General features: G+C 46.5%; 1 protein-coding gene across 3 annotated transcripts in view; it reads right to left on the bottom strand.

Annotated features, from left to right (window-relative positions):
• CARMIL1 (capping protein regulator and myosin 1 linker 1) overlaps positions 1-14,156 on the bottom strand; it is a 274,371-nt gene that overhangs the window by 148,586 nt on the left and 111,629 nt on the right. For all 3 annotated transcript variants that reach the window (XM_054017434.1, XM_054017433.1, XM_054017435.1), the window contains exons 4-5: positions 11,761-11,820; positions 1,904-2,025 (exon numbers count right to left, since the gene is read on the bottom strand). In XM_054017434.1, the coding sequence (XP_053873409.1) occupies positions 1,904-2,025; positions 11,761-11,820 (182 nt within the window). The remainder of the gene's footprint in view (positions 1-1,903; positions 2,026-11,760; positions 11,821-14,156) is intronic.

Raw genomic sequence — 14,156 nt, forward strand, 5'->3', positions numbered from 1 at the left:
CCTCTCCAAAAAAAATTAGCCCTTTGCCTTTATTCTGAAGAAATAATATCATGTTCGTCTGAGGGGAAGAACAGATGTGTATCTTCCCTCTCTTCAGTAAAACTCTAGAATAAGTTGGCAACAGGTGCTAATGGCGTGATGCATCAATTGCTTTCCCCTACAGACCTACGAATGTCAACTTCCTTGGCATATAGGGTATGTGGTTACAAAGCCCTTTGGATGGATTCTGGTCTGACCTCAGTTTTACAACAGCAAATATTCATTGACTTGACTTTGAGAGTCTGTTGATTGACACCAGTTTGACAGCAGAATCACACCTGGCTTTCCTCCCCTCCTCCCCTCTGAACCAAGATCTCTGTATAGTTTCACAAAATGCTGCAGCAAATGTCACCAAGGCAGCCCAAGAGAAAAAGGTACAAAGTCCAAACTAATTAAATAAAATGTTGAGAGATATGCAGCTTTGAAGTCCCCTTCCTTCCATTCCCTTTCTCCATTTTGGATGCAGTATCTCTAGCTGTTCCTGCCAAAAAATTGCCTTATTATGAGCCTGAAGAAGGATTTTAGTCTCCATCATGGTAAACAGTAGTGATGCCTTAGAGATTTAAAATAAGAAAGGAAGAAAAAAGTACCAGTTTAAATTTAGTGACTATTTCCTACTCAACCTACAGGAAAGTTGAGTAACACAGGATGCAAAGTGGAGAGAAAACAATAAATGACTTCTGCTGTGTCATTTACATTTTTCCGGAGTGTGAGTACACCTCTACCCCGATATAATACGACCCGATATAACATGAATTCGGATATAACGCAGTAAAGCGGCGCTCCAGGGGGGCGGGGCTGCATGCTCCGGTGGATCAAAGCAAGTTCGATATAACGCGGTTTCACCTATAACGCAGTAAGATTTTTTGGCTCCCGAGGACAGCGTTATATCGGGGTAGAGGTTATTAAAACTATTACTTGTGAAAGTGTTTGTCAAGAGGAAAACTATATTTTATAAGGAGCATATATATGTTTGTTGTTTAAACTCTTAGAAAATTAGGAGTAGTAGAACAGAGAGTAGCAGAGTGATAAGATCTGGGAGGCACCAACTAAAATGGGGCAGGGAGAAAGACAAGGAACCAAGTGAGAACAAAGTGAAGAAAATAAAAGAAAAACTATTTAGCATTGATGTAGGTTGAAAGAATGTAGGAAAGGAGCATGGCAGAGATAGGAGAAAGGAAACAGAAGGTAGGAATGATTGGGAAAGATGAAATACTGAAGTAGAGTAGAAAATACAGACAAATTTCTGAGGACAAGTGAGAACGACAGCAGTACAGTTGTTTTGCTGAAGGTATATGATTTAACAACTGGGCTCCCAACTGTTGATGTTTGAAAAATGATGAATGTCATAGTCCTCCCTCCACTCCCCATTTGGCTTTTAGCCACGGATAAGGGCCTGGAAAGAACTAGCCAACATCACAGTTGTTTAGGGACAACCATTAGTGAAAAGAAGTTACTGAAAACAAAGGGCTGGACCCTCAAATGTGCCAAAGATCTGTGAAGTGAGGAGGCAAAAAAAGGTGACCTTAAGGCACCATTAGGCCCTCTTCCAATCCCTGGAACTGGAGAAATGAGTCTGGCACCCAGTCTCTCAAATGGCTGTTAGGTCACTGGGAATCTCCAAAATACAGCATGCTCCAGCCATGCCTGCCTCTACGCAGACTTCACACTAGTTAAGGATTCTTCCGTATTACTACAAAGGAGCTCAAGTGAGGGTCAGGCCCTGGCCCAAAATGTTTCTTACATCTAAGGTATGTTCCTAATGAAAGGTGAGGACCAGAGGGCAGGGAACAGTGGCTAGTCAGCCTACCTGAATGATCTGGTGAGCTATATGCATTACAGGTGTCCAAAAATGAGTACCTACACTGGAGACAGACCAGGGAATATTTTCCTGAGGCACGTTCCAATGTGTGCCATCACTTCATTCACATCTTCTGATGAAGCCATCTTCATGGAAATGCTGCATTTCTCTGTTTCAACAATCAGCTACATAAAATATAGATCAGAAAAAAATATAAGCATTGTAGAATTAATTTCCAGTTAAAGAAATCTTTTGAATAATAATGGTTGAATGTTAAACATATGCTTATATACACATTCATTATTACAATGATGTGACAAATGCTCCAAGTAAGAACTACTCTCCAATACAGGAAGGAAGTTTATATTCGAAGTTTTCTTTTTCTTTAAGCCAAATGTCTTCCACCATCACAACATGAAAGTTTTAAAATGACCTGATCTCAACTGACAAGTTTCAGAGTGATAACCATGTTAGTCTGTATCCGCAAAAAGAACAGGAGTGCTTGTGGCACCTTAGAGACTAACAAATTTATTTGAGCATAAACTTTTGTGGGCTAAAACCCACTTCATCGAATGCATGCAGTGGAAAATACAGTAGATAGATAGATAGATAGATACACACACACACACACACACACACACACACAGAGAACATGAAACAAAAGACGGTTACTCACCGTTGTAACTGTTGTTCTTCGAGATGTGTTGCTCATATCCATTCCATTAGGTGTGCGCGCGCTGCGTGCACGATCGTCGGAGAATTTTCTACCCTAGCAACACCGGCGGGTCGGCTGTGGAGCCCCCTAGAGTGGCGCCTTCATGGCGCTGAATATATACCCCAGCCAACCCGGCGCCCCCTCAGTTCCTTCTTGCCGGCTACTCCGACAGTGGGGAAGGGGGGCGGGTTTGGAATGGATATGAGCAACACATCTCGAAGAACAACAGTTACAACGGTGAGTAACCGTCTTTTCTTCTTCGAGAGCTTGCTCATATCCATTCCATTAGGTGACTCCCAAGCCCAACTTAGGTGGTGGGGTCGGAGTGAGAAATTGCTGTGTGCAAAACCGCTGATCCGAATGCAGCATCGTCCCTGGACTGCTGCACTAGTGCATAGTGAGCTGTAAACGTGTGGACTGATGACCAAACCGCCGCTCTACAAATATCCTGGATCGGAACTTGTGCCAGGAAAGCAGTCGAGGAAGCTTGGGCCCTCGTGGAGTGAGCGGTGAGGTGCGGTGCTGAGACACCTGCCAGGTCATAGCAAGTCCGGATGCAAGACGTAATCCAGGAGGATAGGCGTTGTGAGGAGACCGGTGAGCCTTTCATTCGGTCGGCCACTGCAACGAAGAGTTGCGTCGTCTTCCTAAAGTGCCTTGTGCGGTCAATATAGAAAGCCAGGGCCCTGCGTACGTCCAGAGAATGCAAACGTTGATCCTGGCGAGTAGCATGTGGTTTAGGATGAAAGACCGGGAGAAATATATCCTGGTTGATATGAAATGGAGAAACCACCTTAGGGAGAAAGGCGGGATGTGGACGAAGCTGCACTTTATCCTTATGGAAAACTGTATAAGGGGGCTCGGATGTAAGCGCCCTGAGTTCAGAAACGCGCCTTGCTGAGGTGATGGCTACGAGGAAGGCTGTCTTCCAGGATAGGTACAAAAGTGAACAGGTGGCCAGTGGCTCAAATGGAGGACCTGTGAGCTTGGAGAGAACCAGGTTAAGGTCCCACGTCGGGACGGGCTGACGTTGTTGTGGGTACATCCGGTCTAAGCCCTTGAGGAATCTAACGACCATCGGGTTAGAGAATACCGAGGACGCGAGTTCCCCTGGGTGAAAGGCTGATATAACGGCCAGGTGAACTCTAATTGAAGATATCGCCATCCCCTGCTGTTTTAGGGAGAGGAGATATTCCAATATGAGAGGAATAGGTGCCTGTAACGGGGACGTGGCTCGTTGTTCGCACCAACAGGAGAACCGCTTCCACTTGGCCAAATACGTGGCTCGTGTCGAGGGCTTCCTACTGCTCAACAGAATCTTTTGGACCGATAGTGAGCATTGTTGTTCTGTCTGGGAGAACCATGGAGCAGCCACGCCGTGAGGTGAAGAGAATGCAGGTCGGGGTGACGCAGTCGGCCGTGGTCCTGAGAGATGAGATCCGGACATAATGGAAGCGGGATCGGTGTCCGAATCGAGAGTTCCAACAGTGTGGTGTACCAATGTTGTCTCGGCCACGCTGGAGCGATCAGAATTACCTGTGCCTGGTCTCTGCGCAATTTGAGCAGTACCTTGTGGACCAGAGGAAACGGAGGGAAGGCATAAAACAGGTGGTCTTTCCAGGGAAGGAGAAACGCATCCGAGAGGGAGCCCGGAGCTCGACCTTGCAGGGAGCAGAACACGTGGCACTTCCTGTTGTCTCGAGATGCAAACAGGTCTATCTGGGGAAACCCCCACTTCTGGAAGACGGAATGTATGATGTCCGGATGGATGGACCACTCGTGCGTCTGAAAAGACCTGCTGAGTCGGTCCGCTAAAGTATTCTGGACTCCAGGGAGGAACGATGCCGTAAGATGGATTGAGTGGGCGATGCAGAAGTCCCACAGGTGAATGGCCTCTTGGCATAGAATTGACGAACGTGCTCCTCCTTGCTTGTTGATGTAAAACATGGCCGTGGTGTTGTCGATGAGAACTAACACACAACGGCCACGTAGGAGATTGAGAAATGCCTGGCACGCCAGGCGCACCGCCATCAGTTCCCGAACATTGATGTGCAGGGCTAACTGAGATGCAGTCCACAGGCCCTGAGTATGGTGTTCGTTGAGGTGGGCGCCCCAACCCAGAGATGAAGCGTCTGTAACCAGTTGCAGAGAGGGTTGTGGTGCGTGAAATGGCATCCCCTCGCAAACCACATTGTGATCTAGCCACCAGGTGAGGGAGGTCAGGATCGAGTTCGGGATCGTGACCACCATGTTCAGGCTGTCCCGATGTGGGCGGTATATCGATGACACCCAGGTCTGGAGTGGGCGAAGCCGAAGTCTGGCATGCCTGGTTACGTACGTGCAGGAAGCCATGTGACCCAGTAGGGTGAGGCACGACCTCACCGTGGTAGTTGGGAAGGCCCTGAGCCCTTGAATGAGGCTCGTGATGGTACAAAAGCGGTTGTCTGGCAGGATGGCTTGTGCACGTCTGGAGTCTAGGACTGCGCCGATGAATTCTATTCTCTGGGTAGGTTCTAGAGTGGATTTGTCCTTGTTGAGAAGGATGCCCAACTTGTTGAATGTGTGCACTATTATGTGGACATGATCTCGAACTTGCTCTTTGGTGCGACCGCGTACCAGCCAGTCGTCTAGGTACGGGAACACCTGTATCCCGTGTCGACGAAGGTATGCTGCCACGACAGCCATACATTTCGTGAACACTCTTGGGGCCGAGGATAGGCCGAAGGGAAGGACTGCAAATTGATAGTGCACTCTGCTTACCACGAATCGCAGATAGCATCTGTGAGGCAGGTAAATTGCGATATGAAAGTAAGCGTCTTTCATGTCGAGGGCGGCGAACCAGTCTCCAGGATCGAGGGAAGGGATAATGGCCCCCAAAGAGACCATGCGGAACTTCAACTTTACTACGAATTTGTTGAGTCCGCGCAAGTCCAAGATGGGCCGCAGACCTCCTTTGGACTTGGGGATCAGGAAGTAACGGGAATAAAATCCCCTGCCCCTTAACTCTATCGGAACCTCCTCTATGGCCCCCATGGCAAGGAGCGTAGAAACCTCCTGTATAAGAAGTTGCTCGTGAGAAGGGTCCCTGAAGAGGGACGGGGAAGAGGGGTGGGAGGGGGGGATAGAAGAAAACTGGATAGCGTATCCCCTCTCCACCGTGCGGAGGACCCAACGGTCCGAAGTTATAAGGGACCAAGCACGGTGGAAGTGGGAGAGGCGATCCCGAAAGGAGGGGGCTGGATCCTGGGGGATGACTGGGGCGCCGTCCTCGACCGCACCTTCAAAAGTTCTGTCTAGGACCTGAAGGTGGTCTTGGTGGCCCCTGGTTCTGACCGGGTTGAGGGCCAGCCCATCTTCTCCTACCACCTCGCCCTCGCCTTCTGGCAGGGTCCTGTCTCTGACGAGGTGGAGGGGGGTAAAAACGTTGAGGCTGGGGCCTAAATGGTCTGCGCTGGGGACCCGCAACATGCATCCCCAGGGAGCGCATGATTGTCCTGGAGTCCTTGAGGCTCTGCAATCGAGAGTCCGTCTTCTCCGAGAACAACCCCTGTCCTTCAAAGGGCAAATCCTGTAGGGTTTGCTGTAATTCAGGGGGCAAACCCGAAACTTGGAGCCAGGAGGTCCTTCGCATAGCGATACCTGCGGCCAGGGTTCTCGCGGCCGAGTCCGCTATGTCCAGGGAGGCCTGTAAGGAGGTCCGAGCCACCTTCTTACCCTCCTCAACCAAGGCCCCAAACTCTTCCCTGGACTCTTGGGGAACCAATTCCTTGAACTTCCCCATAGAGTTCCAGGAATTAAAGTTGTAGCGGCTCAGGAGCGCCTGCTGGTTAGCCGCTCTAAGTTGCAGCCCTCCAGCTGAATAAACTTTACGGCCAAACAAATCGAGTCGCTTAGCCTCCTTTGATTTGGGCGCTGCAGCTTGTTGACCGTGGCGCTCCCTTGCATTCACTGATGACACCACCAGTGAACACGGCTGGGGATGGGTATACAAGTACTCGTAGTCTTTGGAAGGGACAAAGTACTTTCTTTCCACCCCTCTCGCTGTAGGTGGGATAGAGGCAGGGGTTTGCCATATCGTAGTTGCGTTCGCCTGGATCGTGCGGATCAGGGGCAACGCCACTCTTGATGGGACATCCGCCGCGAGGATATTTACAATGGGGTCCTGCACCTCCACTATCTCCTCCGTCTGTATGTCCATGTTACGGGCCATCCTACGTAACAGGTCCTGATGAGCCCGAAGATCTATTGGGGGTGGACCTGTGCACGACGTGCCCGCCACTGCCTCATCCGGAGAGGAAGAGGAAGATGCCTCTGGTGGTAAGGGATCCAGGGGAGGATCCTGGTCTCCCTGTTCCTGGGTCGGAGCATCACCTGCCCTTGGGTCCGGGACGTCAGGTGGTGCAGATACAGAGGCCTCCATGCCCCCTGGAGGAGGGCGAGAGATGGTGGACTCTGGGGCCCTTGTATCAGAGTGACCCGAGCGAGAGGTTGTTGGAGCCCCTTGCACCTGGTGGTATGCCCACGGGGTCCAGAACGACCAGTGAGATGGGCCATGGTCAGGGTCCTCTGCTTCCTCTTGCCAATGGCCTAAATCTTGCTCCCCGGTTTGCCCCTGAGGGGGGTATGCCGATCTTGACAAGTCCTCAGAGGAGCGAGACACCGATCTCGATGGCCATGGCGGTGCCGACTGCGCCGAGACGAATCCCGTGGGATACGGTGCCGGTCTAGAGATGTTCTATCTCTACGCGGTGCCGGCGATCGGTGCCGAGATTGCGATCGGTGCCGATGACCTCGCCGGTGCCGGGAGTCGGACCTGGATCGAGACGATGATCTGGAGTAGGCCCGGTGCCGGGAGCGGCCTCTCGACGTCGAACGTCGATCGTACCGGTGCCGAGAACTACGTCTCGACGTTGATCGGTGCCGACGATCATAATGGTGCCGAGATGTAGAGCGGTGCCGCGATGATCTTGGCCGCGAGTACGACCGGTGCCGAGGTGATATCCGGCGCCGGGACTGCGAGTGGCATGGGGACCTGCTTCGGGACCTGGACCGGTGCCGTGGTTCCAGCCCTTGCGATGGAGGGCGCATCAAGGCAGGTTTTCCCCTAGATTGGACCGGGCGAGTCAACGGTGCCGACGGTGCCGGTGGTTGGGGCGGTGCCGGCTCCGTGAGGGCGATCAAGTCTCTTGCCATTGCGAAGGTCTCCGGTGTCGACGGGAGACACTGTATCACCGCCGGTCTCGGTGGTGATTCTGTCTGCACCGGACTCAACGGCCTCGGAGCCGGAGTCGACTGTGCTGGAGGCACCTGTTTTCGGTGCTCCACAGGTGGACGCGGCTCTACCCCCGGCACCGGGGGAGCCGGCGTCTTCGGCACTGAGGTCCCCGCCTTATGGGATTTTTTATGTCCCGGGGATAATGAACGGCGCCGAGGCACTTGCTGTGAGTGCGGTGCCGATGAGGTCCGGTGCCGTGGAGGCTTGTCCGACGTGGTCGGCATGGTAGGTGCCGCCGGGGCACTGCGCACCGAGGTGCTAGGTGCCGGGGCCTGACGCGCCGATGGAGCGTCCGGGCTAAGTGCCGCCTCCATAAGGAGTTGCCGGAGTCGAAAGTCCCGCTCCTTCTTGGTCCTCGGTTTGAAGGCCTTACAGATCTTGCACTTATGTTTGATGGGACTCTCCCAGGCACTTCAGACACGAGTCGTGCGGATCGCTTGTTGGCATAGGCTTAGCGCAGGAGGCGCACTGTTTGAAGCCAGGAGCCTTGGGCATGAGCCCGGCCACGCGGCCGGGGAAAAAGGGGGAGACAACCCCCTGAATCCCCTTTAACTATATAACAACTATAAACAAGTGAATAACCAACTATATAACTATAAACAACTATAACTATAACTATAACTGTGAATAACTGGATAAGCTAGGGAGAGTGGAGAACAGCTACGCCGCGCTCCACAGTTCCAACGACCGTCAGGGGCGGTAAGAAGGAACTGAGGGGGCGCCGGGTCGGCTGGGGTATATATTCAGCGCCATGAAGGCGCCACTCTAGGGGGCTCCACAGCCGACCCGCCGGTGTTGCTAGGGTAGAAAATTCTCCGACGATCGTGCACGCAGCGCGCGCACACCTAATGGAATGGATATGAGCAAGCACTCGAAGAAGAATGGGTGTTACCATACACACTACAACAAGAGTGATCAGTAAGGTGAGCTATTACCAGCAGGAGAGAGAAAAAAACTTTTTGTAGTGGTAATCAAAATGGCCCATTTCCAGCAGTTGACAAGAAGGTGTGAGGAACAGTAGGGGGGAAAAATAAACATGGGGAAATAGTCTTACCTTTCCAGCACATCATCAAGGATCTGCAACCTATACTGAAGGATGATCCATCACTCTCACAGATCTTTGGAAACAGGCCAGTCCTTGCTTACAGATAGCCCCCCAACCTGAAGCAAATACTCACTAACAACCACACACCACACAACAAAAACACTAACCCAGGCACCTATCCTTGCAACAAAGCCCATTGCCAACTCTGTCCACAGATCTATTCAGGGGACACCATCATAGGACCTAATCACATCAGCCACACTATCAGAGGCTTGTTCTCCTGCACATCTACCAATGTGATATATGCCATCATGTGCTAGCAATGCCCCTCTGCCATGGACATTGGCAAAACCGGACAGTCTCTATGCAAAAGAATAAATGGACACAAATCAGACGCCAAGAATTATAACATTCAAAAACCAGTTGGAGAACACTTCAATCTCCTTGGCCACTCGATTACAGACCTAAAAGTCGCAATATTACAACAAAAAAACTTCAAAAACAGACTCCAGCGAGAGACTGCTGAATTGGAATTAATTTGCAAACTGGACACCATTAAATTAGGCTTGAATAAAGACTGGGAGTGGATGGGTCATTACACAAAGTAAAACTATTTCCCCATGTTTTTTTTCCCCCCTACTGTTTCTCACGCCTTCTTGTCAACTGCTGGAAATGGGCCATTTTGATTACCACTACAAAAAGTTTTTTTTTTTCTCCTGCTGGTAATAGCTCACCTTAACTGATCACACTCGTTATAGTGGGTAACACCCATTGTTTCATGTTGTGTGTGTGTGTGTGTGTGTGTGTGTGTGTGTGTGTATATATATATATATCTTCCTACTCTATTTTCCACTGCATGCATCCGATGAAGTGGGTTTTAGCCCACAAAAGCTTATGCTCAAATAAATTTGTTAGTCTCTAAGGTGCCGCAAGTACTCCTGTTCTTTTTTTTTTTTTATCTCAAATGAGACTTCCAAGCCAAAACTGAAAACCTTAGCAGGTGCTCTCTCCCATTTTAAAATGTGTTTCAGAGCTTAAGAAAAGTACAGCAAGGCAGAAAAATATGCAATACACAAAGCTTGCCTTCTTGAGCTTAAACAATAACTAAGTAATCAACGAGTATGATCCTCTGGAGACACTCAAGGATTCTGATCTGTGCCATTTACGTCTAATGTTAAGATAATACCCGGACAGGAAGAAAATGTCTTTGGCAGGCATAACAAACTGTATTATCCTCAGTTCAAACGATGTAGTGACTTGTTTAACCTAATAGCACTGTTGCATAGGAGAGGTGGTGGGGGTGTTTTAAAACAAAAATGTGATCTTCCTATTGAACTGTTTAAATCAGATAATGGCATTACGGACACATGAACTATTCAACAGCCTTTGGCTTTACCATTTGGCACCACATTATATCTTCCTCTACACAAGATAATCCTAGAAGATGTAATAATAGTCTAATGTGTATATGGTGACCCTCAAGCACTTTTTTCTACATTATTTTTCAATTCCTTTACAGGGATTTTAGACAACTGCTCTCAGGAGATGAGCAAATGGACAACTTGTTTCCCTATTATGCATACTATTCACAGGAAGATTCATAGCCTCTGCTTTTGCTCCACAGGAAGCTGTCATTGAGTCCGCTAGTCTTCATCTACAGATCTAAATGCTTAAACATAATTAATGTAAGTTTTGCTTAAACATATCAAAAGATGTAGGCAGCATGATATGCTGGATGAAAGCTAAATTTCCTCCCCCTCTTTCTGCCATTGAAGAGAGGCACTTTACTTGTGAACCCTGCATAAATGCCACACACACACACACACACACACAATCAGTTATCTGTTCTCTCATCATCTGCTCCTATTATAAATAGGATGACACCTTTCCAAAAATACTGCTATTACATTTTAGCATCTTTCAAAAAAAAAAAAAAAAACAAAAAAAAAACCCTCAATCCCCCCAAACCCCCAAAATAAAAACACAACATACACAGTTTGATAAGTGCCTCCTGATATCTACTTAAAGAAAAACATCTGCAGTTTTCCAAGAAAATGAGTACATAGAGAACTCAAAAAGCTAGACTGAAAACATCAAATGTTAAATATGCAGTTCTGTGGTGTTCAAATAAGAAGTCAGTAGCACCCTTTTCTAACAACCTCTTCAAAAACCAACACACAGAGGTATGATATTGTAACTTACATAGACTTTGATACAATTAGATTTGAGAACTCTGGACAAGATGCTCAACTTCCCTGCTGAAATTAAACTAATTCTGTGTATGCAGGTAATTGTAGCTGTGTTGGTCCCAGGAAATTAGAGAAACAAGATGGCTGAGGTAATATCTTTTATTGGACCAACTTCTGCTGGTGCGCGAGACAAGCTTTTGAGCCAAACAGAGCTCTTCAAGTCTTCTGTGTAATTTAAGCACCACTATTTGCCAGTGTTTCCCATAAAAATCCATAGATTTGCAGGGTATGATGGGATGAATAACCTCAGACCATCATTGTTCTTCGTTATTGCTGAGAAAAATATCACATTTTTATTACAAATGAAAACTTACATCCAATTAGTTCTGTTCCAGCTGAGTTATGAAAGGGATGCATTTCTTATCTTCATCCCACCCACACATTTCATTCCTACACTTGACTTTTTAAATTACTATTATTATTGCTAGGCTTTACAAGCAGTGAGAACATAAGAATTCAAATGTTCACTGTGCTTACTAGATGAGAACCTCTACATTCAATAGTATGATCTGCTTGATCAGAATGAAGGTTTAAAACGAAGTAGAAAGTAAATGATTTCATTCTAATTAGAATACTCCTGGCACTGCAGATCAGAACTTCACAATACTAAATCCTTTAGGTCTTGAAAGCACTCACCTGACCTGGTTTACTGGAGGTTACTCCTTGGATTTCTAAGTAGCTGAAAGTTAGTTCTAGCTGTAATATAAAACAAGTGCAAAATATAAATACCTTGTTTTCATTTTTAAACATTAACCAAAACATATGAAAATGCCACATTATTCACAAGTTAAGCAAGAGGAATGCATCCGGACTGATTAAACAAGGTTAATAGTAACTGTGTCTCAGCTGTAATAACTTTATTGTGTACAAGTAAATATTTAGTCCAGTATATTTGATTACATTTTATATTAAGGGTGTATTTCTAAATAACTTTTTATGGGTTAAAAATGACTAGTACAAGTTTCAAGTCTGTTACCTGAGTAGTAAGCATTATAAATAGTTCTAAGCGCATTAGTACAAAATGTTATCCATGTTTATAAGCAACTTCTTGACCTACTGTACTCTAACAAGTTAACCATTTATTAATCATTAATTAAACCTTTAGGAGCTATTTATAAAAGCACTCTTCATAAATGTGACCATTTATTTTATGGAAATAATACCTAAACAGGCCTATAATAGCACATAAGACACTTTTTATCTAGAATCAGAGGGGTAGCCGTGTTAGTCTGAATCTGTAAAAAGCAACAGAGGGTCCTGTGGCACCTTTAAGACTAACAGAAATATTGGGAGCATAAGCTCTCGTGGGTAAGAACCTCACTTCTTCAGATGCAAGTTCAGAGCTCTTGCATCTGAAGAAGTGAGGTTCTTACCCATGAAAGCTTATGCTCCCAATACTTCTGTTAGTCTTAAAGGTGCCACAGGACCCTCTGTTGCTTTTTATCTAGAATAATCTTCCTCACAGACTATCATGTTATAGTTTTCACCAGTGAGCAGATGGGCAGCACAGTTTAAAGCCATTCTGCTCTCACTCAGGATTTTAGGGTTAAAGGCTAAAATCCAATGAAAGTTTCTAATTATAACTCATCACTTCTGTCCTCCAAAGACATGAGCAATAACCAAAAAAAGTTTGTACACCTCTACCCTGATATAATGCTGTCCTCGGGATCCAAAAAAATCTTACTGCTTTATAGGTGAAACCGCGTTATATCGAACTTGCTTTGATCCACTGGAGCGCACAGCCCTGCCCCCCCCCCCCCCCCGCTACCCCCCCGGAGCACTGCTTTACCACCTAATATCCGAATTTGTGTTATATCAGGTCACATTATATCAGGGTAGAGGTGTATTCAGTTTAGTGAAAAAATAATCCCCCCCCCCCCTTTTTTTTTTTTTGTTAAAAGTGGTTTTTCACAAAAGGGTGAACTTTCTTTCCAATCATTTAGCTGAAGAGAGGGACAAAGAATATGCACCAAATTAGGAAACAATGTACAGCAGCATCATAGCACGAAGCAGCCTGGAAAACTACACTTACTGTTCATGAAAGGTGCTCCTCAACCAGCAATGGAAAGGTCTTTTATTTAGCCACAGAACAGATGCAGCCCAGGCAGTGGCAGTGCAAGCATTTCCTCATTGCTCACACCAAAGTATCTCATTTTGGCATGGTGAGATCACCTTGTAAGAAATTCATTCATTTTGTGCCCAATCTCATCTGAGATTGCCAGTTAATATCAGTTTTTGTGATGTGGACATCTATCTACAGTATCTTCCTCTACATTCACATAGGTCAGCCAGTCATCAGTGATCACTAGTGATGTACACTATATTCAAACCACACATTTAGCAGTGAAAGTCTCCATATCCCATTGCCAGTCCAATACTGAGTCACCCAGTTCCCTAGAACCTAGGAACATTTTAAGAGTCTATTTAACACATTTCACAGTCAGGAGCAGAGTGTACATCTATTTACCTAACAGACCATTATGGATCTTTTAGGAGCTACATCTAAATTGTTCCTACTTTGCACATTATTTATCCAGCAGTCTCTGATGGCCCCAGTACAAGTATGTGTTGCATGTGTGTTAACTTAGTATATTCACACTAACCTAAAACAGCTCTTCAAAACAAACAAAATTCTATACAGAAGCAACAGATTCAAAAAGCTGGTCCTGCAAAGAACGCTTTTTGAATATCAGTGTGCAATAGCTAGGTGTGGCAACACCTCTATAATTAAGATTGGGTTATTTTTTTTTCCATTTCAAAAAGGAATTCAATGTTGTGCACGCGTGTGTGTGTGTGTGTGTGTGTGTGTGTATATGTGTGTGTGTGTGTAAGTAATACAATAAATCTTTCCAAAATGTATAACAAATAATTTGTGAGTCGAATTTTCCCAGACTGTCAAGTATACATGTTAATTTATGAATTAAAAATCATTAAAAAAGAGTTATTTGGTTAGCTAGCGGTATCCTAGGAAGGATAAACACTATTCTGAGTGTTTCACCTTTTTAGGATATCACTGGCTACCAGCCATCTGG

This window comes from Malaclemys terrapin, chromosome 2, assembly GCF_027887155.1.
Source record: "Malaclemys terrapin pileata isolate rMalTer1 chromosome 2, rMalTer1.hap1, whole genome shotgun sequence".
Classification (NCBI taxonomy): Eukaryota; Metazoa; Chordata; order Testudines; family Emydidae; genus Malaclemys; species Malaclemys terrapin.